At 36.5% G+C, this 27,759-nt stretch overlaps 4 protein-coding genes, 1 long non-coding RNA gene and 1 pseudogene across 8 annotated transcripts; 2 read left to right on the top strand and 4 right to left on the bottom strand.

Moving 5' to 3' along the window:
* Nucleotides 1-1,072: 1,072 nt before the first annotated feature.
* On the bottom strand, nt 1,073-2,422 carry LOC104765827 (zinc finger protein AZF2). Its single transcript, XM_010489601.3, has one exon. It carries the CDS (start codon nt 2,096-2,098, stop codon nt 1,238-1,240), a length of 861 nt encoding a protein of 286 aa, XP_010487903.2. The 5' UTR covers nt 2,099-2,422; the 3' UTR covers nt 1,073-1,237.
* Nucleotides 2,423-3,554: 1,132 nt separating this feature from the next.
* Nucleotides 3,555-6,800, top strand: BUB3.1 (Transducin/WD40 repeat-like superfamily protein). Its single transcript, XM_010489602.3, has 9 exons — nt 3,555-4,294; nt 4,423-4,553; nt 4,795-4,877; nt 5,141-5,407; nt 5,555-5,630; nt 5,711-5,791; nt 5,943-6,021; nt 6,104-6,204; nt 6,494-6,800. Exons 1-9 carry the CDS (start codon nt 4,181-4,183, stop codon nt 6,579-6,581), a joined length of 1,020 nt encoding a protein of 339 aa, XP_010487904.1. The 5' UTR covers nt 3,555-4,180; the 3' UTR covers nt 6,582-6,800.
* Nucleotides 6,754-7,918, bottom strand: LOC109130745 (RNA polymerase II C-terminal domain phosphatase-like 5 pseudogene; annotated as a pseudogene). The gene has a single exon (XR_015591259.1). The product of XR_015591259.1 is annotated as an RNA polymerase II C-terminal domain phosphatase-like 5 pseudogene (transcript).
* Nucleotides 7,919-12,301: 4,383 nt separating this feature from the next.
* On the bottom strand, nt 12,302-27,708 carry LOC104765831 (RNA polymerase II C-terminal domain phosphatase-like 5). The gene is made up of 2 exons (XM_019240863.2): nt 26,815-27,708; nt 12,302-13,234 (listed from the first exon to the last, which is right to left on the bottom strand). Exons 1-2 carry the CDS (start codon nt 27,706-27,708, stop codon nt 12,302-12,304), a joined length of 1,827 nt encoding a protein of 608 aa, XP_019096408.1.
* LOC104765830 (uncharacterized) lies at nt 13,532-16,113 on the top strand. 2 transcript variants are annotated; one of them, XR_763929.2, is made up of 7 exons: nt 13,532-13,691; nt 14,082-14,222; nt 14,373-14,792; nt 15,047-15,145; nt 15,283-15,363; nt 15,446-15,604; nt 15,686-16,113. It is a non-coding gene; the product is annotated as an uncharacterized LOC104765830 (long non-coding RNA). The 2 variants fall into 2 exon arrangements; XR_763928.2 differs by having other exon boundaries at nt 13,533-13,691; nt 15,037-15,145.
* Nucleotides 20,791-25,149, bottom strand: LOC104765829 (uncharacterized). Of its 2 annotated transcripts, XR_015591260.1 has the most exons (3): nt 24,604-25,149; nt 21,290-24,482; nt 20,791-21,079 (listed from the first exon to the last, which is right to left on the bottom strand). XR_015591260.1 is itself a non-coding variant. In XM_010489603.3 (2 exons), exon 2 carries the CDS (start codon nt 22,481-22,483, stop codon nt 21,728-21,730), a length of 756 nt encoding a protein of 251 aa, XP_010487905.2. In that variant the 5' UTR covers nt 22,484-24,482; nt 24,604-25,149; the 3' UTR covers nt 20,791-21,727. The 2 variants fall into 2 exon arrangements, 1 of the variants encoding a protein (XP_010487905.2); XM_010489603.3 differs by having other exon boundaries at nt 20,791-24,482.
* Nucleotides 27,709-27,759: the final 51 nt, after the last annotated feature.

Genomic DNA, 27,759 nt, shown 5'->3' on the forward strand with positions numbered 1-27,759 from the left:
TATGCAAAACGACACGAATTAGAATGAATTCAATTTGATAATATTGTTTAGTAAAATCTTTGATCTATCTAAAAAAAGAGTCTAAAATCACAACCTCGAAGCCTTTCTATACTTGTCATACACGTAAATTCTTAACTCTATCTCTCTTTTTGGGTTCACATTTATTTTATAAATTATTATAATCAATCAAATTAAAAGAGTACTGTAGTGTTCTTTTGGTACAAGATATCTCTGAGCACCGCCAAACCGAAATGGCCAGTCACCTTTATGCATAACTAGAATATAGTTTTTAGTGAAACTTAACTAAAAATGTTGGAGAACATATATTTCAACGAAAAACTATGTGGTTCATTCACATTGGCGACGCGTATTAATAATGACCTATACTTAATAACGTGTTTGGTTCTGATTAGTACGATTAGGTAGAAGAACCGTACACGAGCCAATACACAGTTCTCTGGTTTTAGTCTTCTTTCCTCATTAAAATTCTTTATCAAAAGCAAAACAGAAAAACGAATCTTTTGTTTGGTACACTAATCAATCAATTAATTAAGAGTGTTAACTTGAAAAAATCATTTAACTTCCTAAGATCAATTTAACAACGAATGAAATGTTTCATGGCGAAGGAAACTTACAAGCACACATACCAAAGAACAGATTAACAGATTCGTGGTCACGTCTGTATTTATGGATTCGTATCATAATCCAAAAAAAATAAATAATGATGCATGCATTGCTGCTAACAAGCATGTGCCATTAATTTATAGATTTAAATACGAAATAAATAATAAAACAAGCTAAGGCTATATACACTATAGTTTTAGTGGCCAATAGCCATATCCGAAGGTATGCCAAAGAATTTAAAAAGATACATTGTAAATTGTTATTTTATTATTAGACCAAACCATAAAATAATACATGTGCTAAAATACTAATGAAGGCAACGAATCATCCACAGGAACGATTCTCAAATTTCCCCAACTATTTCTGCTCTGTGTTCACACATAAAATGACACGTGTCCAATGTAATTACAGAGTGGAGTCACAGAGAAAAAAAAAAAAAAGAGATTAGTTACCAAAATAAAAATGAATCAATCAATCATCAAATCAAATGGTTTTGTATCAATCCCCTAAACAAATATTATGAATATTCAAATCCAAATCAGAAATTTGTAAACTAAAAAAAAAAAATTGTAACTATGTTTTTTAAGAAAAAAACGAATTACAAGAATATTATTTAGATTCTTAAAGATAAATCTGCTTCTTTCTTGATGACTTGGTCGTGATCGGTCAACAAAAGCGGTTTTTTACCGGTCAACGGACTCAAGATCTCTTCGTCGGCGGCGGAGATTGGGTTGTGATGAAGGCTAAGCTCAGGTAACGCCGGTAGGTTAAGATCGATGAATCCACGGTTGCTTCTTTCTTCCGATACCGTGCTCGACACGCTTCCACTGTGGCTGACTGATTTGCTTCCACCTCCTCCACCGCCGAGGTTGCCTTCGTAGTGACAGCGTTTGTGACCGCCGAGTGCTTGACCAGTGGGAAACACTTTATGACAGATTGAACACTCGTGGATCTTGCCGGATGCGGAAATCGGATGTTTTTCACCGGCGGCGGCGGAGACGGTCGGAGCTGCTGTTGATGATGGATCATCGGGGTTTGGGGTCACGGTTGCTGGTTTGATTCGGTGGCTGGCTTTGTGACCGCCTAAAGCCTGATACGAAGGAAACGCTTTTCCGCAAACGCTGCACTTGTACGACGAAAGGGTCTTTGAAGATTCTGGCGGCGGCGTTTGCGTTTGCGGCTGCGACAGATGAAATCGCGTTTGGGTCGTCGTAGAAGGAGAAGGCTGGTCTTTGGCGAGCATGAGTAGACAAAGAGCGAGGTACTCTTCCTCGGTGAGATCTTGGTGGTTCTGAGATTTGGGACGAGAACGAGGCGGCGAGGAAGAGGACGAAGAAGGGCTGTGAGAACGCTGACGTTTAGAGCGTTTGCGTTTAAGCCACGGCTCCATGAAAACGGCGTCGTTCATCAAATCTTCTTTGGTTTCGATCCTGGTGGTGAAGGAAGATGGTGAATTCATCGCTTCGAGAGCCATACGAGGTTCTTCTTGTTCGATTCGTAATTAGATAGATCAGAGAAGAAGAAGAAGAAAAGTTCAGAGCTTTTTTTTTTTTGGTTTATCGCGAATATGGTGTGAGGGAGGGAGAGAGAGAGAGAGTGAAGTGCTTAAGAAATGTGTTTGGACTTGTTGTTTTTATATATGAAAACCACGTGGCAGATTTCTGTGTTTAAGTCGGTCAAATTTTTATCTTCTTATTGTCAAATATACTCCTTAAGATAAAACATTATACACTTTAGTAAAACATGGAAGGAAATTTCACAAAATGTATCAAAAATTAATTAATTAAAGAAAAATAATTACAACACAAAATGTATCAAAAATTAATTAATTAAAGAAAAATAATTACAACAAATGTTATTATTTTATAACATTTTTAAGTTTTAGCTCTTCAATATGTGTCAGATAATTAAAAGGATATGATGCTATATAGAAATAATTTTATCTCATCATATTTTCTAACACTTGTTTAATTTTGTTGTTAACTAATTTTAACACTTAAAAAAAAATGAAGAAAAAAGTCTTGATGATATAGAAATAATTTTATCTCATCATATTTTCTAACACTTGTTTAATTTTGTTGTTAACTAATTTTAACACTTAAAAGAGAAAAAAATCTTAAAAGAAAGTAACAAAACCAGATAAGTAAACCAAATTTTGACCGAATAAGAATAAAGAGAAACTTACAGTAAAATACCGGATTTTGTATTGTTGGTCACGGCTGACCTAATAAGTTGTAGTCATCATTTACGAGTGAGAGACCGGTTCAAAGTCAATAACCAGAAAAGTGGTAAACCCAAATTTTAGATTTTTAGCCTAATAGTAGTAGTAGTATAAAAATATAGTAAAATAAATTAAATTAAAAAAAAAAAAAAAAAGAAGCATACCTTTCCCGTGGAGCTGACTTATGTGTTGGCTACGCGCCACGAGTCGTGTGGGTCACGCCTTAAACCAAACGCGTACACGCCTAATTACGTTTTTATTAATTTTTATTTTGTACTACTAATCTTCTCACTATTTACAGGATTTTTCTCTTTTTAATTTATCAATAAGCATGATCTTAGTTATTTATTAATAAATCAATCAATCATTCACATGCTTAATCATCAAATTAATTTCTCAAAAAATTTACTGTAATAACTCGAAAATATTCGTTTTAAGATTACTAGAAAATGGCGTTGGAATAATATACTTAAGAAACAAATCGGAATTTTGTTTACAAAAATTATTAATCGAATGTTGGAGTGGCGAACTAACTTGGAGTGGAGTTGAGTGTAGGTGAGGAAAAAGATTGGGTGTGGCGTGGCGTACCGTATTTAGTAACTAAAACGGGGCGTGTTTATAGGACACGTGGGACTTTCCGTTACCACTCGTAACGATGATGTCATCACTTTTTTTGTTGTTACTTCTTCTACCCAAACAAAGCAAAGCCAAATCACAAAAAATGGTGGACGTGATTTTATCCAAACGCGTTGGCGGAGACGTCATGTTGGCGTTTAGACACGTGTCATTAGTTAGGTTGCGCAGACAACATCTTTGTAGGAGGAGGAGGAGGAGATGATACAGTTTAAGACGTTTTCCTTTCTTCCCGATTCCAGATTCTGTAATCTTCTTCTTTCTTCTTGCATTTGTTTCTTTTTGGGTTCTGTGTAATATTGGGCCTTTTGTTTAGCCTATTAAGCCCGAAATTTGTAGCTCATTATAAGAGGTCTAATGGCCCACCTTTGTTATAATCCTGTTTTTTTTTTGTTTTCTGCTTGTTAAGATGGTTTGCTGAGGCAGTTCATTGTTATAGGGGGTGAATTTTTTTAGAACTTTTATTTAAGTGTTTTTTTTTTTTTTTTTTTTTCATTTCTTTTTAGAATCTCATCTTCACCCAAAATAAAAGAAAAAAGAAATAGATCTAAATCGACCCTTCGGTCCCTTTGCAAAAGGGAAGATAATTTGAATTCAAAATTAAAAAAAAACCACGCCTTCTCTTTCAAATCTCTCTCTCTCTCTCTCTCTCTCTCTCTCTATCTGGAAACCCTAGAATTTTTGTGATCTTTAACGGGAACTATGACTACGACTCCGTCCGCCGGTCGTGAACTCTCGAATCCACCGTCCGACGGCATTTCCAATCTCCGATTTTCCAATAACAGTGATCATCTCCTCGTTTCTTCATGGGATAAGGTTAGTGGTTGTCCAAAAACCCCCTTTCTACTTTGTCTTTTCACTGATTTGTTGACTCCGAACAGTCCTCTTTCCTTGATCTGAAGTTCAATTTCTTCTTCGTCTTCTGTGTTTGTTTTGAATCTAAGCGTGTGAGATTGTATGATGTGAGCACCAATTCGTTGCGAGGCGAGTTCTTACACGGCGGAGCAGTACTCGATTGCTGTTTTCACGATGATTTCTCCGGCTTCAGTGTTGGCGCCGATTACAAAGTCAGAAGGTATTGTATTGTCTTCTCTTATATTCTCTTCAGGCTAAGTTATTATTGTTCGTTTAAAATGAGGATTTTTGTGGTGATGTTGAACAAAGCACATGAGTTGTTTTTTTTAGGGCGATTTCTCTTTATATTGATAAGTGACGGCTATGCAAATTTCGAACTGAAAGCTTCCTACTTTTAGCAAATGCTCAAAATCTGTTGTAAGTTTGTTTGATTTGAGTGGTTTTCTCTGGTTATACTGCAGGATTGTTTTCAATGTCGGCAAAGAGGACATTTTGGGGACGCATGACAAACCAGTGCGCTGTGTTGAGTATTCTTATGCTGCAGGTACGTTGTAGAGTGGTATTCATGCTTTCTATGCTAGTTGAACAACAACACTGACGATTTCTAGTGCTTATAATGTCTACACAACTCGCAGCTAAGCAAATTCTGTTAATAAAATCCGATGTTACCTACTGTAAAACGGCTTTATTTAATACCTTAGTTTTCATGGACAGTGAACTTTTGTTTCTAATCATTTCTTATGTAACTGTATCTTACTGTCCCAAAAGTAATGCTGACACATCATTATGTTTTATGTGATGTTACAGGGCAAGTGATCACTGGATCTTGGGATAAAACAGTTAAATGTTGGGATCCAAGAGGCGCAAGTGGGCCTGAACGCACCCAGGTGGGAACTTACTTGCAACCAGAGCGTGTTTACTCTATGTCTCTTGTTGGACATCGTTTGGTTGTGGCAACAGCAGGAAGGCATGTAAACATCTATGATCTCAGAAATATGTCTCAGCCTGAGCAAAGACGGGAGTCTTCACTGAAATACCAGACAAGATGTGTGCGTTGTTATCCTAATGGAACAGGTTAGATGGCTGACTTATTGTTTCTTCTGTGGTTGATGGCAGTATCTGGAGTTGCTAAAATTTTCCTCCATTTCCAAAGTATACCGTACTCTCAGTTCTTCTTATTCCACATCATTGAATTGAACATCTGAAATTGGAAATTTACAGGATATGCTCTTAGCTCTGTTGAAGGAAGGGTTGCGATGGAGTTTTTTGATCTGTCAGAGGCTGCTCAAGCTAAAAAGTAATTTCCTTGTGTTTTTTTTTTCTTCTTTTCTCTTTTCCACAACTTCGACTTACAGATGTATTTGAACTTGTTCTCAGATATGCTTTCAAATGTCATCGGAAAACAGAGGCTGGAAGGGACATTGTTTACCCTGTAAATTCCATTGCCTTCCATCCAATGTGAGTTCTTACCTTAGATGGAGTCCAACTGTTTCATAGATTTCTAGATTTACTACTACTTACAGAACACAAGAAGGTCAAATTATAATGCTGAGAAATTTCTCCCGCATAGCTACTTTCCTGTGTAATCATCTTAGATTTTTAATTGCAGTTATGGCACCTTTGCAACTGGAGGTTGTGATGGTTTCGTCAACATTTGGGATGGTAACAACAAGAAGAGGCTATATCAGGTTAGTAAATGGGCAAGATCATTATTCTCTGAGTGTTAAGTATGGCACACAATTGATTTGCTCCTTGTTGTTCCCTTTGTAGTACTCAAAGTATCCAACAAGTATCTCGGCACTGTCATTCAGTCGAGATGGTCAGCTACTGGCTGTTGCTTCAAGTTACACGTTTGAAGAGGGGGAGAAATCGTAAGTAGCTTGTTCCCTTTCTAATCCTTTGAAGTTTTACAACAGTGTGCCTTAGAAATCTCTGATGATTTGAACTTTGGTTTGGTTGGTTGCTTACAGAGAATAACATAGCATAGAAGTATATTGCTACATTAGAGAATCTAAACTTTCAGATCTGATCTATATGACCTTTAAACGCATCCTTTTTGTTTTTGGCACAAAACCGCACACTTGAAAATATTGATCTCTTTGTATTTGGTTTCGAGTTAGAATTCTCTTTGATTGGGTCTCTCTGTGTGATGTTTTGTAGGTCTGAACCGGAGGCCATCTTTGTAAGAAACGTGAACGAAATCGAAGTGAAACCAAAACCCAAAGTATATCCGAATCCTGCTGCGTAAAAAGGAAGAAACACCAAGTTAATTTCCTGTGTTGTTCTTTTTCTTCTTTCTTGTATTTGCTAGGAGTGTACTAAAGATTGAGTCAACTGATCAACGTATGTTTGAGATTTTAATTAACTAGTGAAATACCCACATTCACCGTATATGTTTTAAAGTCTTCGTAGTCAATGTATCTTTGCAAACACATTTTATAAAATAGACAAACTTGCAATGCTTAAATGAAGTTTATACAGAGTTTAAAAGACAGAAAGAGATCAATCAACAGATTCTTGCTTGAGTTCAAAGTCTATTTCTTGTAGCAGCGATCTAACGTCCTTCGCCTCCAACTCGTCCTCGACCTCGACTCTGAAGAATCTACGGTGAACTTCCTTGAGTAACTTCAAAACATTCGCCAATCCACCGTTGCTTTCACTCTCGTCTGTCTTCTCCTCAGAGTAAGGCTTTGACTTTTGGACTTTGAGTCTGAAATAGGAGTACTTGCTAATATCAACTAGGTTACTCTTGTGATAAGGCCAAACTTTACGCGTATCATCCACAATCACCACCCCACGCTCCTCAGCCAAAACCAAACCAAGCGTCTTCATATGAGGACTCTCGTCTTTTGTTATCACTCTATCCCCAAAATAGAGTATCTTCGGATCAATCACCTCCAAAATATGCTTAGCGTATACGCGACTACCCTTTGTGTAAACATACATGGTGAACATCTCGTTGGCTTCTTTCAAGAAGTCGCGAACAAAAGGCCTTAGCTTTGTCAAAAATTCAATGGGATCTCCTGAGTCTTTGATTTTCCATAGATCGTCCCTCTTCATTGAACCTGCTTCTTCGAGTAGATACTTCTCTGCTTCGGAGAGACGAGGAACCTCTTTAGTGTGGAGAAGCGTGTGGTCCAAGTCGAGTACAAGGTGAAGCTTCTTCTCGTTGAGACAAGATGATTTCGTTGTTAAGCACTTGGTTAACGCCACAGCTTCGTGGCTTAGCTGTAAACCTTGGAAAATATAATCGAACGCTCGGCCTTGCCTTTTGTCAACTGTTGATTTGCAGGCGATGCAGATTCCATGAAGTGCGTACCAGTGACCACAGCTACTAGAAGAGGATAACGATAACGGTGACTCGTTGATCTTTGGTTCGATCTTTCGCCTTTTGGCTTGTGGTTCCGAAGAATGCTTTTCAACAACGGACATGATTGATTGCATAACCTAGCTTTGAGAGATCGATGAGAGAAAAAGAGAGTTGAATTTGATGTTCAGAAACCTAGAGAGATCGAGGAGAGAAAAATAGATTGAGGTTTTATAGGGAGATAGAGACCGTCACTAATAATTATGGAAAATTGGAAATCCCTGATGTTTGTTTATCTATCTGCTAAATGACTATAATATCCTTTTTCTACGCGTTTTCTGTTTATTGGGTACTTCACCTCAAAACAAATTTAAGAGACTTTTACTAGATTAATGGAAAATTGGAAATAAATGTTTTCTTTTCGTATACTAGCTACCAGATTAATATGTAAAGTCTAAATGTGTTACTATATAAAACAAAAGTTCATAGCCCTATCAAAAAAGAGTATATATATATATATATATATATATATATTTTAATCTATTCAAGAAAAGAAGTAAAAGTTTCACCATCTTAAATTAATTAAAACATCTAAATATATTATATTCTTAACTTTAATTCTATTTAAATTATTTTAAAAAAAGAATTAATTTATTTGTTCCTATAAAATTTGAATATCAATAGAGCTGGACATGTAACAAAACTGTAAATCATTTTAAGAACTCAGCTAATGCTATAATGATAGGTTTAGACTTGTAGTTATAAGAAGTTGATAACCAATTTAAACATTTGGATACATCCTATTTAACAATTTCAATTAGTTCACTAGCTAGGTGTCATTTGCACAACTAGTAAAATCATATGCAAAACTTTCAGTTCAGAATATAGTCATTTAAATCAATAACATATACAATGTATGAGAATATGTTTTTTTGAAAATTAATGCAATATTCTCTTAATTTATTTTCATCAAATGTTTTTAATCTTATAGAATCAAACAAAAACCCAAAGACACTTTTAAAGGTATGTAACTATGTATATGCTTCTTTGTCAAAATCATTTTTATCAAATTGTAATTTTCTAAAGACTTAATATTTACTTGGATATATATGATCAATAGTCATATAATGAGCAAGACTTTGAGCTACTCTCAAACAAGAATTAAATAAAAGAAAACACACTTTTTCAATCAACATATACGTTTATGTTTGTTTTAACCAAATACTACTTTAGCTTTACATATGTTAAATTTGATTGATTGACTAACATGTTGAATATATGTTAAAAGATCACTATGAACGATTATACCTTATCATCATATATTAATATATGTCGAGTAATTAATCTCATCGTGGTCAATCAATGTTCTCTTTTTCTTTCTTGGCTACTCACAATTTTTCTACCTCCTACAAACCATCAAACAAATCTTAACATTTATATTTTAGTGTCTAAACCTATATCTCTGCAATATATATCATTTATTGCACTGAAGATGTATGCTCTATATTTTTTTTTTTTATCGCTAGTTATAAAGCAAATGTCAAAAATTTCATAAAGTTATTTCTTACTTGAAAAAGGGATTAAAAGTTGACAAAAAAAAAGATTAAAAACTGTTATATCAATATTGATTTATGGCTTTGACAAAAATTTTCCTTGTATCAAATTTGTTTGCAAGTAAATGATCAATAGCCTTAGCTAGTTAGGTATACTAATTAATTAAGGTTATCGGAAGTGAGAGAAAACATAAATTTGGTAAATAGTATGTATCCAAATGAGCTTTATTGCGCAAAAAAAATTAATAGGGTTTGATTAATTAATTTTAAAACACCAAGCTTGATTAATTAATCTTGGATTGGTTGACCTCGTTGTTCACATTACATGACTATATATATGAATCTCATTTTGCAAACCCTAATTAGATGGGGGTAATGAACTTCTCATGAGAGTCTATTTTAGATTTTTTTATGGTTCCTCTAATTTAATACCGAACCCATATAAGATTTCATTGATAGATTATATTACCTTTCTCGCCTTAGCCGGAAACAATCAATAGAGAAACAAAAGAAAACAATTGTACATAAAATCCTAATTTCAGGACTAAAGAAGTAAAAAGGGGAGTTAAATTTGAGGTTTAGGGGATGTTATTCTATTCTAATTTATAAATATTTTTGAAGAGTTCAACAAAATCAAAAGTAAATAAGTGAACTATTTTTTAAGGATTGCTAGAGAGTATTCTATAGTTTTGTTGATTAATTTGTTTTCGAAAATCTTGTAAAGTACTTCAAACAATCTTTGTATTTTATGTGATACTTTCTATGACTTTATTTTGTTAAAAAAATGTCTAAAATCATTAATCAATAACATAATAATTGAATTCATTAACAATCATAAACTCTTTTGTTTTAATTGAACAACACAAAACTTTTATTGACTTTATAAAAGTCTGAATCCAATAACCCAAATTTATTAAAATTTTAAATGAATTTTTACAAATCACAAACTAATAACACTAAACTTTAACAGAGTTTAACAAAATCTTGATCTAATAACAACAATTTCTACATAACATTTAAAGTCTTTAAAAGTCTATTCAAATCTCAAACCATTAACCTCCACTTCATCTAGTCAAGAAAATAAATAAAAGCTAATTACACCATTTTATTAAAAAAATTAAATATATTAAATCATTAACTTTAATTCTACTGAAATTATTTTTATTACTATATTTCTTTAATAAAAAATATTTATCCTCCCCGAAATAAAAAATTTGTTAACCTTATTATATAAAATCTGAACATTTTCAATAGAGTTTGACATGTAACAAAACTGTAATTCACTTTGAGATCTCAACTAATGTTATAATGATAGGTGTAGTTAGAAGAAGTGGATAAGCAATGTAAACATTTGGATAACATCCTATATTTTTAACAAATTCAACCACTTCACTACAAATTCAACCACTTCACTAGGTGTCATTGGCACAATAAATAAAATCATATGCAAAACTGTCAGTTCATAATATAAGTCATTTAAATCAATAATAAAAGATAAAATGTCATGAGAAAATGTTTTCTGAGAATTAATGCAATATTCTCTTAATTTATTTTCATCAAATGATTTTATTTTAAAGGATCAAACAAAAATCGAAAGACGCTTTTAAAGGTAGGTAGTTATATGCTTCTTTATCAAGATCATTTTTATCAAATTGTAAATTTCTAAAGAGACAATGCTTACTTGGATATTCATATCATGAGCAAGACCTTAGCTACTTACAAACAAAAATATAAATCAAATAAAAGACACTTTTCGTATGATACCGAGTGAAGTGAAATGAATCTACATATACTTTTTCTGCTTGTTTTAACCAAATATTACTAATTTGTTCGATTGACTAACATGCTAAATACTCTCTCCTTTTAAATTAATTATTATCGTTTAAGGTTTTTCACACAAAATAAGAAAACAGCATAATTTTCTATTTTATCCCTTCCTTAATAAAGATTTCTAGTTTTTTATTGGTCAAATCATTAAAATAGTTGAGATAAAATTGATATATTTGCCAAACATATGTGCATTGAAAATCTAAAATAACAAATATTGGAAAACAAAATTTTTATTTTATAATGACAACTAAAAAAACGAGAAGGAGTATATGTTATTACCATTATGAACGATTATACCTCATCATCACATATTAATTATATACTGGAGTAATTGGTTTCATCATCACTCAGTCAATGTCATTTTCTTCCTTTGCTACTTGCAATTTAAGATTTATATATTACCACTACAAACAAATAATAAAATTTAGAATTTATATTTTAGTGCTAAACCTATATCTTTGTAATATTATTTATTTATTTACACATAAGATGTGCAAACCTATATCTTTGTAATATTATTTATTTCTTTACACATAAGATGTGCAAATGTCAGAAAAAACTGTAATCACCATATTAATGTATGGCTTTAAAGCCTTTGACAACATTTGGATTGGTACTACGTTGCACCAATCTCATGCCTCGTTTTAAACCAAATTTTAAGTCATCAACGTAGTAACAATCTCATGTCTCGTTTTTATCTGAACATCGTTTCCCTACTGACTGCTCATCTCTTTACTTTATGGCACCTTTACAACTGGAGGAGGTTAGGATGGTTTCGTCAACATTTGGGATGGTAACAACAACATTTCGTCAACGTCAGGTTAGTAATATGGGAAGAATCTTTTGGTTCTTGTGATGGTCTCAGTTCTTGTTATCTGCTCTTCTTTTCCCTTTTGTATTACTCAAAGTACTCGATATATGGTCGTCAGCTACTGGCTGTTGCTTCAAATAGCACGTTTGAACGAGGGGGAGAAATAGCTTGTTCACTTTCTAAACTATTAAACGCTCAAGCAGAACACGTTCTGTTTTTGTCACAAAACCGCACAGTTAAGAATATTAATCATGTAATGCGAAACCTGAGTTATTGTGTTTTACAAGCACGAACTATAGAGACGAGTTTTGCAAGGAACGTTAACGAAATCGAAGTGAAACCGAAACTAAAAGCATATCCGAATCCTGCCGCATAGAAAGGAAGAAACAGAAGTTAATTTACTATGTTGAATTTAAGTACTTTCTAAGAAGAGGTAGCCAAAGATTGATTCAACAAACATAAAGAGATCATTCTACAGATACTTCGTCAGTACGATCAAACTCTATTTCTTGTAGCAGCAACCTGACGTCCATTGACTCCAACTCTTCCTCGACCCTAAAGAATCTACTGTGAACTTCCTTGAGTAAGCTTAAAACATCGGCCAATCCACCGCTACTTTCAGTCTCGTCTGTCTTCACCTCAGAGTGAGGCTTTGACTCTTGACCTTCGTATCTGAAATACTTGTACCTGCTAATCTCCAATAGGTTACGCTTATGATTGGGCCAAACTTTACGCGTATCATCCACAATCACCACTCCACGTTCATCAGCCAGAACCAAATCAAGTGTCTTCTTATCAGGACTCTCGTTTCTTGTTATCACTCTATGCCCAAAATATAGTTTATTCGGATCAATCAGCTTCAAAATGGCTTCAGCGTATCTGCGAGTACCTTTTGTGTAAACATACATTGTGAAAAGCTCGTTGGCTTCTTTCAAGAAGTCGCCAACAAAAGGCCGTAGCTTCGTCAAGTATCTAATGGTTATGTATGTGGCTCTGACATTCACCTTCAATAGATCTTCCCTTGTTGTTGAACCTGCTTCTTTGATAAGATACTTCTCTGCTTCTGAGAGACATCCAACCAAAACGGAGTGGAGAAGCGTGTGGTCCAAGTCAAGGACAAGGTGAAGCTTCTTCATGTTACAAGAGAATCTCGTTGTGAGACGCTTTGTTAACGCTAAAGCTTCTTGGCTTAGCTGTAAACCGTCGAAAAGGTAATCGGATGCTCGGCCTTGGCTACTTTTGTCCACCCTTGATTTGCAGACGGTGCAGACTCCATAAATGATGTACCAGTGACCACAGTTATTAGGAGACAACAATTCAAACAAAGGAGGTTCCATGATGATCTCCGGTGATTCTGGCTCTGGCTCAAGAGAAAGATTTTTAACTACATACATGATTATCTAATCTATAGAATCAACCTTTAAGTTGGGCATCCAGAGTGATCAAATATTAGCAAATTTAACCCCAAACAAAAAAACCCTAATTTGGTGAGAGTGAAAGAATGGGATTTCTAATAGGATTGTTCACAACATTTTCTAGGCCCAAAATAAAACAAAAACAAAAATAAAAAAAAGGCCCATTATGCTGAGAATCTTTGCTCAGACGAGAAGCGAAGCAACCTTGAAGACACGGTACGTGGCAAATTATGGTTGGGTGTTGATTAAATATAAAATACAATATTTTTTTTTCTTTTCTTTTCCGGCTTAAACACGTGAGATCTCTTGGTCTCCAAACCCACTATTTCGCCGTTCTCCTCAGTATTCTCTTTCCCGGAGCCACCGTCCTCAGAGAGTAGCACCGTCGAACAGCCCGGAACAACAATCTCCGTCGACTGTTCTGCTCTCTATTATCCTCCCGGTACTTAAATCACTCCCACAATTCGATAGATTTGTTGGGATTTTAGAAAATTAGGATTATTTGTTGTTTGTTAAATTAGGGTTATTTGAATCAATAATCAGTGTTTGTTAAAAGTTAAATTAGCGATATTAGCTCTGATTGATTTATACATAGTTTTAGTTCATACACTGTTGGAATTGATGTGTTGTCACGCCGTCTTAGGTTGCTGATGATGATTCGTAAACATAGATGTTCGTTTCAGAGAAGAACCTACAAGTCTCTTTTTCTTTCTCTATGATATTTTCAGTTCTGATTTTGACAAGAGTCTTTCTCGGTTCTTTCCTTTGAGAACCTATATATGCATGTTCCTTTACATAGCTGTTTGACATTTTTTTGGTTTTGGTTTTGAAGGTTGGACAATGTTTCTCAAAGTCCAGTTACCGTGGAATGTGACGATTCCAGCTGAAAACATGGACGCCAAAAGGGCTGATTCTAATGAGGGCTATACTAATAGAGTTTACCAGACGCATTTGGACTCTGCTGATAAATTTTGTATGTATTGCTTCACAATTAGGACTCTGCTGATAAATTTTGTATGTATTGCTTCACAATTAGGACTCTGCTGATAAATTTTGTGAAGGTGTGGAAATTGGTTTTTGAGACTGTTGTGCTGATTTGGTTGCAATTTTGCATGGATTGCAGGAATTATCACAACACTTGGCGATTAGGCTGCTTAATGAGAGGCTTCAGGATCCAACGATGCAGGAATCACTTGTATCTATCTTCCCTAAAGATAATCCAAAGAGCACGAGGTTTGCAATCAACTTCGAACACCCATTGGTCTTGGAGGCATCACAGAGAACCTGAGAGAGTATCTGAAGAACATGCCACGCCTGATCATGCAACAGCAGAAGCAAGTTGCGGAGTCAGAATCAGGATCATCATCTGGATCTGACAGTTCTGGTTCCAACTCTGAATCTGAGTTAGAATCATCCTCTTCTTCTAGTTCGGATGAAAGCGACAGAGAGAAGAGGAAGCGAAGAAGAAGAGCTAGAGACCTGTGTTTGGTTTGTTATCTCCACCAAAAAATTTCACATCTCCGACTAATATATTAATGAAAAGGTAACACAAATGTTTATTTACCATTAAATTAAGATTAAAGCTTTGTGGTCTTGAAATGGGTTTGGTTTGTAGGATACTACATACTTCTGTTTTTCTGAATAAATTTGCTGAATTTCTTAGGTTCATCTTCTGATACACAATAAACCGTTTTCTGCAGTAGTACAATTGCCTTTTGTTGCTTTGCAATATTCTCGTTTGTTTGGTAGTTACCAAATTCTAAGCGGTAATCTGGATGCTTTTTTAGGACCTTGCAGATATACTAGAAGATATAACCAAATCGCTGGCAGCTGTTCAGGCTATGGATCTTGCCAAAGAGCGTGAAAAATTAAGAGATCTGCAGCTATCTCTACAGGGTATATTGTGTTTCATACTGCTGAGTGGGTTTTGCACACAAATATTTGCTATTCTCTAGCTGTGTGCCTGTCTAGTGTCTACGTTGACTTTTGGAATCTGAAAACTGAACTTGATCTGCTTTTTCATCACTTGATAGTTGAAACGAAGCGAGTTAGAAGCTGCTTTCGAAGAGAGCAGGAAGCCAACCAGTAGCAAAGTATTCCGGGACGCCACAGAGGTTCTGACTAGGCATCCTAGTGAATGTTGTTCTGCTGTCCGTTTTCATTTGTTTTGAACGTTTGAGGTCTTTTATGTTTCAGCTGAAAAAGGATTTCACCAACAATGCTGAATCTGCTGTTGCTTCCTTAAGAGGATTGTCAGCTAATAAAACCTCTAGTCAAGCGGATCTCACACTTCTCTTCCGTGCTGCGGCTCAGGAAGCCAAAATTTCTAGAGCACAAAATCGAATTTTCAGGGTGGTAAGTTTTATGTTTTCCAAATAAAATCTTCCTCTAGCCAAAATAAACACCTATTTTACTGGCTATTATGTTCTTCTGCAGATTCTCATATACTGCAGGTCATCAATGAGACCAACACATGGTTGACCCTTAAACCAGAAGCTCTTCACATTGGATGCTATGTATCTGCATGATAAGCCAAGTCCTGATAATTGTCCTCAAGATGTGTATGACTCTCTCGTCGATGCTGTAGAACATGTTTCAGCCTTGACATCCCCAGGTCTCTTGCGAAGAAGGTGCCTGTGACTGAGGCGACAAATGCTGTAGATCATCACAATGGGAACAATATTCAGATCATAAGCTAACGAAAACACTGTTTTTTTTTTTTTTTTTTTTCTTGTATCTTTTGTTTATGATATGGTTGTAAGTTTCGCATGTGAAAAATACTCAAAACTAGTGACAACTTGTTCTAGACTCATCAAGCAAGAGTCCAAATGAATATAAATTATTTTCTTATTTTCTTACCGAAATACCTCAAAGTCTGTTCTAGATTTGTTGGAAGCGGAACTTCTCATGTGGATTTATTATTTTCTACAAATAAGCCAATAAATCTCATTAATATAATAGACGTTCGAAATAACGTTCGTGATACGAAAATACATGAATGTTTTAAAAAAGATTTGATTAAGCATATCAATCAAAACTTTGGTGCAATCTAACAATAAAACCGAGTTCATTTCTTTTCTCCTACCCTGTTTTCTCTATTACAAATTTACAATTAATATTTGTATTTTTTTTAAGTTTTGTAAAATATATTTAATATTTCTGAATTATGTAAAATATTTTTGTTTTCTTTTTAATATAATATAAGTAATTTAAATAATCATTTTATCATTTTAGATTATTAAAATTTGATAATTAATAAACAATTGTTTAAAAAATATTATTTTAATGATTAAGCAAAGGCAAAAATTGGAAAAAAAATATCATTTGATTCGTCGATGCGGCGAAGGTTTTTTGTTGCTGTCGGAAAAAGTAGGATGTTTTTGTTTAAAAATATTAGTAGATTGATTTGATTAGTTTAATATTAATTATATGATCATTTTATTTTTGAACGACTTAGATAGGTTTCTCTAGTGAACATGGTCTTAGGTCTACTAATTAAGGTTCGGAAAGTGACAGTAAATCCCTAAACCTGCTTAATTTTGTGCTAAGTATATTCATTTTCGTATGGGCTTATATCGAGGTGATAGCCCATCATGCTCAAGTGGTTAAGTGAACTTTTTTTTTTTTTTTTTCAACCAAACATTATATTAAATTAAAAAAGAACTCCAAGATTGGTTGCTCAAACAGGAGGATAAGAGTTTACAAAGGAAGTTTCAGAAATTAAACATCTCGACGAACGAGCAAGACAGTCTGCTTTCACATTGGACACACAAGGGATCCTGCTAAGAGTGAAGGCGGGGAAGGAGGATCTGAGCAAGGAAAAATCATCCAGCAGATTCGAAAAAGCGGGCCAATCATCAGGGGTCTGGACCATCGCGACTAAATCTGCACAATCCGTCTCAAAAGCGTGACAGTCGACTCCAACCGCTAGAAGGGACTCCATAGCCCAATCAGAGCTTGTAACTCCGTATGCAAGGGGGTAGGACTACGTCGAAGACTACGTGTTCCCAGGAGGAGCGTTTTGTCCTCATTATTACAGTACCACCAACCCAGACCTTCCAAAGGATCTGAGCCTTTCTAGGATCCATCAACCTGACACCGAGGAAAGGGTTCCCTATCCTCCAAAATTGGCGAGAACTCCAAATATCTCTCATAAAAAGATTTGGCTTCCTCCCATAATAATTTATCATTAACCGCTTGATTTATAATGTCAATAGGTTCAGCGTCAATTCCCTGAAAAACTTTTTTATTCTTGTCCTTCCAAATTGACCATAAAATCCAAGGTAGACGAAACGCAATATCTGGAACCCCAGATTGAGAAGACGCCCGCCAATAAATAAAAAACAGATTCGAATAAAGTGAATCATAGGGAAAACCCTCAGGGACTAGTGATACCGACGACAACTCCCACATACTACATGAACGGGGACACTCAAAGAGAGCGTGGTTTATAGTCTCCAACGCAGAGTCACACCGTTTACACAGAGCATCACATCGGACACCCCGATGAGCAAGCCGTTCCAATACAGGGAGAGTACCCGAAGCAAGCTGCCAGAAAAAATGTTGGACCTTCGGAGGAACCGCAATTTCCAAGCCTGTTCTCGAAGAGCCGAACACAATGGCCCGATCTCAACTGCCGTAATTAGATCCCTAGCGAACCGATATCCCGATTTGACCGAATACTTACCCGAATTAGTAAAATGCCATACTAAACGATCCGGTTTAAAAGTTTTACTAACCGACATACTCCAAATAATCTGAATATCCACTGGATCCATTTACCCCTCAAGAATAGGCAAATGCCATTCTTTCGTAATTAGATTTATTAAATGGTTAACCATCAAATTCGGATGTAACAATCTCCCCCGGCCATTAGCTGATCGTGGCCGATGATCTGGTATCCACAGATCCCGCCAAACCGAAATATAACATCCTGAACCTATCGCCCACCGTGCACCTTGTTCCACCAAATGTTTTGTTGAATAAATACTCCGCCATGCGAAAGAAGGAGAATATGGTTTTTTTTGCCATAAGAGGATGTTTATTCCTAAAGTATCGTCCTCGCATCACCCGAGCCATTAAGGAAGACGGATAATGAATTAACCGCCAATACTGTTTAGCCAACATTGCATCATTAAATTGTTCCAGAGTCCGGAAGCCAAACCCTCCTTTATCTTTGCACATGTTATCCCAGGCTACCTAATGCATACCTCGTGCCTTATCATTCGATTTCCACCAGAACTTAGAAATAGCACTCGCTAATTTAGACATTAGCTCCTGTGTCAGTTTGTAGCACAACATAACATGAGTCGGCAGAGCTAACGCCACCGATTTTAGCATGACTTCCTTGCCACCTTTCGACAACAACTTTGCAGACCAACTATTGACTCGATCGTGATCATTAACATAATTAAAAACCTTAGTTCTCGAACCTTGAAGACTATGGGATACCCAAATAGGAGCCCATACCGCCTTCTTTAGTAATTCCCGTTACTGATTTTAACTGCGTTCGTATGTCAGATGGGATCTTCTTACCAAACATAATAGAAGATTTCTCCAAATTAACCTCTTGGCCCGAGACTTTACCGTAATTACCTATTATTTCCATCACCGTCCGACATTCTGTCGCCTCTGCTTTACAGAAAAATAAACTATCATCAGCAAACAACAAATGCGAAATTGTGGGACAATCCCGAGCTATTGAAATTCCCGTTAGTTTATTTTCCCGTTCAGCCTTTTTAATATTTGCTATTAAGACCTCTGTGCAAAGTATAAACAAATATGGTGACAGAGGATCCCCTTGACGTAAGCCCCTCTTGGGACTAATAGAGCCTTGAGGTTGACCATTCAGAAGAACTTAATACGACACAGAAGATACACACCACATAATCCATGAAATCCATTTCCTATCAAAACCTAACTTATCCATAACCGCTTCCAAGAAGTCCCATTCAACATGATCATATGCTTTACTCATATCCGTTTTAAAAGCCAGGAACTCCGAATTACACCGACGATTAGTATTTAGCCCATGAAACATCTCTTGGGCAACCAAAATATTATCTGTAATTAACCGACCAGAAACAAAGGCCGATTGAGTCTCTGACACCAGAGAGGGCAAGAAACGTTTAAGCCGAAAACATAGTACTTTAGAAATAATCTTGTAACTCACGTAACAAAGTCTGCTCGGCCTAAACTCCGTCATCCGCTGCGCTTGATCAGTCTTAGGAATGAGACAAATATTTGTCTCATTTAAACGTGGGTCAAAGCAACCCATACGGAAAAACTCCTTAATCAAGGCGACCAAATCCCCTTTTAACGATGACCAAGACCGTTGAAAAAACAAAGCCTTCATCCCATCAGGCCCTAGGAGTTTTCTCCCGATGCATAGCAAATAGGGTTTTCCGAACTTCCGATTCAGAAATGTCCCTAGTTAGGTCTCTGTTCATATTGTTAGTAATAAGTGGGGTAAGCTCCTGGATCATCTCTGAAATACCCGTGACATTCGATTTCTTGAAAAGATTCTCAAAATAGTTTGTAGCAATTTTCTCCATACCCTGAGGTGTTTCATCCCAGACATTATCTACACCAAATAAACCAAGAATCCGACGCACCCGACGCTGCTTAGTATAGGCATGAAAATATTTTGTATTTTTATTTCCAACCCTTAACCAAAATTTTCTACTTTTTTGTTGCCAATATACTTCCTCATCACGATATGCCTCTTTCAATTTTCTCTCTATGTCCCAGATTTGTTCCTGCGAAACCGAGTCATCCATCTTTGCCTCCTGCAAAGCCGCTTTCAAAGAGGAAATAAGCGAAGGACTAGAACAAAAATTATTCTTGCGCCACCATAAGATCGAGTTTCTACAATCCTTTATCTTATCCACGAAATACGGTATCCGAAAATTTCTTGTACGACTCCACCCTGTCTCGACCGCCCCTGCTAGACCATCCTTTCCCAACCATCGCTTATCTAAACGGAACTGCCAGTTCCTTCTCCTGCATGTCTTCAGGCAAGTTGCTAAAATTGAACAATGATCTTAACCAATCATCTCCAAATAATCCACCTTCGAGTTTGGATAAAAACTATGCCAGTCCTCATTACCCAAGGCACGATCTAACCGACAACGAACCACCTGATTATTACAACGATTACCTCTCCAGGAAAGTTGCTCCCCTTAACAAGGAAATTCAAACATCCCACAATGTCGAATTAAAGTACTAAATGGTACAAAAGAAGAGGCTGGTCGCAGAGCGCCCCCCTGTTTCTCATGGTTCCCAATCAACTCGTTGAAATCTCCAATTAAGAACCAAGGGTCAACCCGAAAAGATCCAATATCTGATAACTTATCCCAAACCCTCTGGCGATGTTGAGGAACTGGATCATCATAAACAAAAGACAGAAAAACCAATTGTTGTCCAAAGAATGCTTGGGTGTCAGTAATACGATCACTATCATAGAGAATAGAAAGTTTTATTTCATCGATGAAAAATAAAGCTAAACCACCACTAGACCCGCGGGGTTTAACTGTAAACAATTTATTATAACTAAACTTATTATGAAATTTTTGTAAATAATAAAAACATTTTTTCGTTTATGAAAAAAATAAAATGTCTGGTCGATACTTCTTCCACAAATCTCCTAAATAATTCTCTGTCAGGTCCGCCCCAATGCCCTGACAGTTCCAACTCAGGATCTTCACGTTTGAGCCGGTGGTTTCGTGAGCGCTACCGTCCCTTTCTTGACTTGACGACCACCTTCCAATCATCTTCTGCGATGGGAAACGTTGTCCTGTCTCCCTGTCCCCTTCTGTTTGTTCCCTGCACCTGCAGGTTTAGACAAAACCTTAGCTAACAATCATTTCCCGAGAGAAGCCAAAGCCATGGCAGCCCTCCTAGGAGCAGTAACTCCTTTTTTAACACTTTGCCTGTTTACACTCCGTCTATGAATGTTCGATTCCCCTAAAGTGATATCAGCCAATGCACTATTTACAGATCCCAGAACTATATCAACCGGAGCTGAAATAAGAATGGTACCTGACGAATTATCATCCTTGGTGGTTTGAAGTTCAGTCCCCTGTCCCAAAATAGGCTCACCCTCCTTACCCAACTCACCCTCAACCAAGTCGGAGTCACCACCCTCCAGACACTCGCCATCCTCCAACAAGTCATTAGTCTCCTCCATAAGATCTGGATCCACCAGACCCTTCACCAAACCGTCATCAATGGCATCCCAGAAGCCGAACCAAACTGCAGCTATGAAGCCATTTTCTCCACATTATCCTCTTCCTGTACCCGCTGCTCAGTGACACTATGTTTGGCTCTGTACAAAGGCTTAGGCCACACCGGTCCCAAACACTTGCGATTGAGATTAATAGAGGGAGCCTGTCCCAGAAAGTCACCATTCAACACGTGATAACCTTGCTGCCCACCAAAACCAATGGAATCACCAGCAGTGAACTGTTTCTTCTGGCCCTAAACCGAACCAAAAGATCTCTCATGATGTCCAGAATTAACAGGACCCAAATCACCGACATTAGGATCTTGATTGTGAAAATCCAGAGGTCTCTTAACAACCTTTCTTGGTTTCTCCCACCCACCTTCATTATGATAACCCCCTTGTTTAGCTTGAAGATGTTGTCGCTGACCACCCCTCTTATCCGTTTGATGCTCCACAGCCTGCTCACCGGACCCCTTTTGCAAGTCTGGACACCCTCTCATCTCATGAGTAAGGCGATAACAATGACCACAGTAACCCGAAAGCTTCTCATACTCAAGAGAAACATTGATCTCATCTACAGTAGCAAAGGGAACAACCAGCTTTAAGAGAATAGGATTAAAACCATTAACAGTCACGTAAAAGCTCCATGACTCCTCATCAATTTCCCTAAGTATACCAACCTTCTTAGCTATTGCTCTTAAAGTTGCATCCTCCCAAAGATGCATTGGAATACCAGTAACCTTCACCCAAAAATTAATAGCAGAAGGATAAGTGGATGAGATAATCGGCTCCCACTTCACCAAAGAAACCATCCACCCATCAAAGTGATATGGCCCATTCTGTAAAACCGACTGAATCTCCTCCTCTGCTTCAAAGTTAAACTGGAACAAACCTTGCCCCAAATCAGCACCCACCACCTTGTCTTCCATCTTCCAAATCTTAGGCAAGTTAATTAGCAAAGACTCCATCCTCTGAATACTCGGATTCATCAGACGCCCAATAAGAGTCATCGAGAACTGTTGGATTGATATGTTTATATTTTGTCTCTGCTTAGCATGTATTTGTCATGCATTTAGCTAGAATAACTAGTCGTTTTGCATCAATTTCTAGCCTCTTTTGTACACTTTGAATATTTAGGTAGTTTTTGCATCATCCTTGCATACATTGTGCATTTCAGAGTATTTCAGGTCTCTAGGAGATGTCAGAAACACATCGTCCGAGACGCTGGTCGAGTCGCCATTCGAGTCCACGTCCTTCGAGTCGACCCAACACCATTCGAGTCCACGTCCCTTGAATCACCACTCTCGAGTCATCACTTGAGCCACCGGTAGAGGGATTCAGCTTTCATTGTTTTCATAAACGTTGTAGAGAATTGAATCATATTTCCAACGCCGTTTATTTCAAGTCAATCGGAGGCGTGGTTCAAGAGTTATCATCGTTTTAGTGGATACATATACACCGAGCTCGAGTCGCATCACCTCCACTCGACCCAGCTCGAGTCGCATCACCTCCACTCGACCTAGCTCGAGTTGCATCACCTCCACTCGACCCACCTCAAGTCGTGTGACCTCGACTCGATCCGTTCCACTCGACCACACCACAGGGAGAGACGACACGTGACTCGACCGCACATGTTTGGTTTCACACGCTTCAGGAGATTCCCGAACCGACTCTATCTTGTAAGTTTTAGGGATTCACATGTTTTTACTATATATAAATTTTGTTAAGTCTTGGTTTGGGACATCTTATCTTTTATCTCATTTTGTTCTTAAGGTTTTACCTAGCCTCTAAAAACGTTCTCAGACTTTGTATCCATATATCTTTTAATTCATTGAGTTTTTGCATATGATTTCTTCTACAAACTTGTTCATCTCATTTTTATGTATCTAAGAATGCTTGTTTCAATGTTTTCTGGGTTTGCATCTTTGATGATGATTTTCGGATCTGAGTAGTGTGGTAGTTCTTGAGGATGGGATAGATTAGGTGGAGGATCTTAGGATGTAGAGTGTTTAAGCTTTGATTCGTATGATTCCCTTCTGGACTAGAGTTAGAAATACTTGTTCCTCTCTGATCAATTGGAACTAGGTCTTAGACATTTCCGCACCCAAAAGGTATTCGATGAAATGTCTGATCAACTAGTGCCAGAGACTTACGTTCCTAGCCTAAGAGATTAGTTGTCTAGGATGTTTGTTGACGTGAATGAACTTGTTTGTCATGCCATGCTTGATCATGTTTCTCTAGCGAGAGCTAGGTTTGGAAGTGGTTGAGTCTGAGTAGCTTCTGTCAAGAGATTGGATTAGCTAAGTCGTGATGTTCATTATTTAGGGATAGTTTGCTTGTGGCATGTTGAACACTCTGTAGACTAGGATACTCCACCTACATCAATTACCCTCATCCTTAGGACTTGTATCTTTCTGATTTTTATTACATTCCTGAGACTGTTTCGTTTCTTGCTGTTTAGTTCATGCTTAGACTCGTTTCTCTTTTCATTCATTTTCGCTCCTTGTCATATTCTCGTTTCTAGTTCTGAGACTCATTTCCGTTTTGCATTTTGATCATTCTAGGATTGTTAGACAAACACTCGTTTTGAAATGGCTTGACTTGTGAAATTTTGATTGCATCTTGAGTGACTAGCATCATCCCATTTGGATTGACACCTTAAGTACTACAATTACATAAGGTTAATTGAACCTGCTAGGACACACAAAAATCCTAGTATCATGGATCCTCTGAGCCAGAACAGAAGAAGCAATCCTCACCGTTTCAGTACGAACCAACGGAGCTTTGCCTTTGTTAAGCGACACTTGAGCCATGTTAAACCACCAACCGAACAAACGAGAAGCAGACCACAAAGAACTCAGAAAATCTCTTAAGGAAACAAATAACTCGCCAAAGAATAAGACGATATGAGAGCGAGAATGTGAAAGTTGAAACCCTGTATTCCATCGGCTAAATAACCCTTGAATATGCCTCCAATTCGAAATATCCCTTGACAGAGATACACGAAATCTGCCAGGCCCAAAAATTCCAAAAACAATCAAGCAAAATCCCGTGACCTCTAATTCGAAATCTGAAAATATTCTCAATCTGACGAACCATAAAAGAATAAATGGACAATAGCCATACTTACCAAAACACGAGATCAATCCCATAATACACTCGAGAGAAACCTCAATCAGGAAGGAAGGAGAATCTCGATACAATACCAATATCATATCCAATCTCCACACAAACAACGACCAGATCCTATCAATCCCGATAATAACTTCTGCCGAATCAATCCGAATCAACCAAGAGAGATCCGATCGAACCCAGATTCCTTTTAGGTAGCTCGAATCCCTCGACCCCAAAGGAATCGCAAACAGATTCGAGGACGGATTTTCGATCCATCCCCAATCCCCATTCTCAAACAGATAGCACGGAAGGCCATCCCTCCGTCCCTGAAGAACGCAAAAGCAGAGCATTTCAAACCCTAGAACTCGTCGCCGAAACCGTCGCCATTTTCAGAATTTCAGAACTTGTGACAGTTAATACACTAAGATTAAGTGAACTTATCAAGAGAGCGATATAAAATTGAAAATTAAATAGCTCATAAAGAGCTTTATATATTGTGCAAAGAAATTTAAAGGGGAAAGATTAATTGAAAAACACCAAGCTTGATTACTTACTCTTGATTGATTGACCCATTGTTTATATCCTACTATATTAATTATATTAATTGAGAAGTACATTTATAAAAATAATATTAAAAGTGTAAAAACTTACATTAGAATATCATTAGAAATAGTTTTAAAAAAATTATAAGGATAATTAAGACAATTCAAATAAAATAGATAAAAAATTAGTGTATTAAAAATAAGATATTTAAAAATATCCATTCTAAACAACTAAGATTTCTATAGATATTATCCGATTAAATACAGATTTTTTTCGGAAATAATATCTACAGCAATGATCTGATTGTAAGTTATCTGGTGAATATGGCTAATAATAAATAACAAATATATATATATATATATATTTCAAATTTAATTTAAATAAAATATTCAGCCCATATTTTAACGTGAGTTAATACCTAGTATGAAATTATGAATCCTCAGTTGCTAAGAACCCTAATTACATAGGATAATAATGGATCCCATGAGCTAGAGACTATTTTAGACTTTTTATGAGTCCTCTAATTTAATACCGAACCCATATAAAATTTCATTGAAATAGATTATGGCTCCCATTTGTGAAGGCTTTAAAGACTTTAAAAGTATTTAAAAGTCTTCAAAACATTTTATCTGCTAATCAAGGCTTTATGACTTTTTTATTTTTAAAGTTCCACAACCACTTTCATTTTTTTCTTCTTTATTTCTTTTTTTAAGCCTCAAAATCACACAACCAGCAACTTAAAAAAAAAACTTATTTTCTTCCCCCATCATAATCAAAAACTCATTATAAATTTACATATATTTTTGCACTTTTTTTTTTGTCAACCAAACATTAAATTAAAAGAAAATCTCACAAATTTTTTTTTATGAATTAATTATCAGCATTTTTTTCTTTCTTTTAACATCCACTTCTCTTCAAAAAATTATTATTTTTATCATCACCACCCTATTTTTTACAATTTTATTATTTTGTCATTGTGTTACATATGGATTAGTATTTATCATGATTTATATTTATAAATTTATATATAATAATAATAATAAAATAAAAGTCTCAACGTTTAATATATACAGCCAAATTTTGATAATCAATTTCTCTACAACCACAAATAACAGTCGTTACGGATCGGGACATAGACCGTGAAACAATCAAAAGAGAAACAAAGAAATCATTATAATATACATAATATCCTATTTTGAGGATTAAATAAAAAAACGTCCTTAAGTAAAATTTCAGAACAAAATTGGTGTTGATGAGACATGAGATTGGTAGTACTACCTGATGACTTAATAAAGAAGTTGTCTCAACGTAGATGGCACTTCATAACTTAATAAAGTAGTTGTATTGGGTTAGAATTCTTTTTGATTGAGTCTCTGTGTAAGATGTTACAGGCACGAACTGGATCGCCATCTATGTCAGAAAACGAAGTGAACTAACCCAAAACATATCCGAATATTGAGGCGTGGAGAAAGAACCAAAGATTTGATTCAGTTCAATGTATGTTTGAGCCTTTAATCAAGAAGTGAAATACTCACATTCGTAGTCAAAATATATTTAGCTAAAACTTTTCTTACGGATGAACGAAATGACAAATTAAACTTGCAATGCTTCAATGAAATTTCTAAATACGGTCTATACCGAGAGAGATCATTGTAGACAATCTTCGTAGGCGACCGAAGTCTACATCTTTCAGCAGCAACCTAACGTCCTGTGACTCCAACTCTTCCTCGACCTTGAAGAATCTACGGTGAACTTCCTTGAGTAATTTTAAAACGTTAGCCAATCCACCGTTGTTTTCACTCTCGTCTGTTTTTTCCTCGGAGTGATGCTTCGACAATCGGCTTTCGAACCTAAAATACTTGTACCTGCCAATCAACACTAGGTTACTCTTGTGATTAGGCCAAGCTTTACACGTATCATCCACAATCACCACTCCACGTTCATCAGCCAAAACCAAATCAAGTGTCTTCGTATGAGGACTCTCGTTTCTTGTTATCACTCTATGCCCAAAATAGAGTTTCTTCGGATCAATCAGCTTCAAAATGGATTTAGCGTATCTGCGAGTACCCTTTGTGTAAACATACATTGTGAACAGCTCGTTGGCTTCTTTCAAGAAGTCGCCAACAAAAGGTCGTAGCTTCAGCAAGTATTCGATGGTTATGGCCGGTATGGGATCTCCTCTGACCTTCATCTTCCACAGATCTTCCCTTGTAGTTGAACCCGCTTCTTCGATGAGATACTTCTCTGCTTCGGAGAGACATCGAACCCTAACAGAGTGAATAAGCGTGTGGTCCAAGTCAAGAACAAGGTGAAGCTTCTTCATGTTGAGACAAGAGAAGTTCGTTGTGAGACGCTTCGTTAACGCTAAAGCCTCTTGGCTTAACTGTAAACCGTCGAAATGATAGACGAGTTCTCGGCCTTGGCTATTTTTGTCCACCTTTGATCTACAGACGGTGCAGACTCCGTGACGAATGTACCAGTGACCACAGTTATCAGGAGACAACAATGAAAACGAGAGTTCTTTCTTCTGCCTTTTGGATTCTGGTGGTTTCGATGATAGATCTTTATCTACCGACATGATTTTATCTGATCTATGAAATGAATCCTTTTGAGAACTGATCCGAGATCT

The sequence above is a fragment of the Camelina sativa genome, chromosome 19 (assembly GCF_030686135.1).
Source record: "Camelina sativa cultivar CO46 ecotype springtype chromosome 19, ASM3068613v1".
NCBI lineage: Eukaryota > Viridiplantae > Streptophyta > Magnoliopsida > Brassicales > Brassicaceae > Camelina > Camelina sativa.

Excerpts from the sequence above, each read along its gene's own strand:
- LOC104765827 (XM_010489601.3), bottom strand. The coding sequence starts at position 2,098 with ATGGCTCTCGAAGCGATGAATTCACCATCTTCCTTCACCACCAGGATC.
- BUB3.1 (XM_010489602.3), top strand. The coding sequence starts at position 4,181 with ATGACTACGACTCCGTCCGCCGGTCGTGAACTCTCGAATCCACCGTCC. Across the intron at positions 5,792-5,942 it reads TCCATTGCCTTCCATCCAAT|TTATGGCACCTTTGCAACTG; the intron begins GTGAGTTCTTAC and ends TTTTAATTGCAG. Across the intron at positions 6,022-6,103 it reads ACAAGAAGAGGCTATATCAG|TACTCAAAGTATCCAACAAG; the intron begins GTTAGTAAATGG and ends TTCCCTTTGTAG.
- LOC104765829 (XM_010489603.3), bottom strand. The coding sequence starts at position 22,483 with ATGACTCTTATTGGGCGTCTGATGAATCCGAGTATTCAGAGGATGGAG.
- LOC104765831 (XM_019240863.2), bottom strand. The coding sequence starts at position 27,708 with ATGTCGGTAGATAAAGATCTATCATCGAAACCACCAGAATCCAAAAGG. Across the intron at positions 13,235-26,814 it reads TTAGGTTGCTGCTGAAAGAT|ATAATCATGTATGTAGTTAA; the intron begins GTAGACTTCGGT and ends TCTATAGATTAG.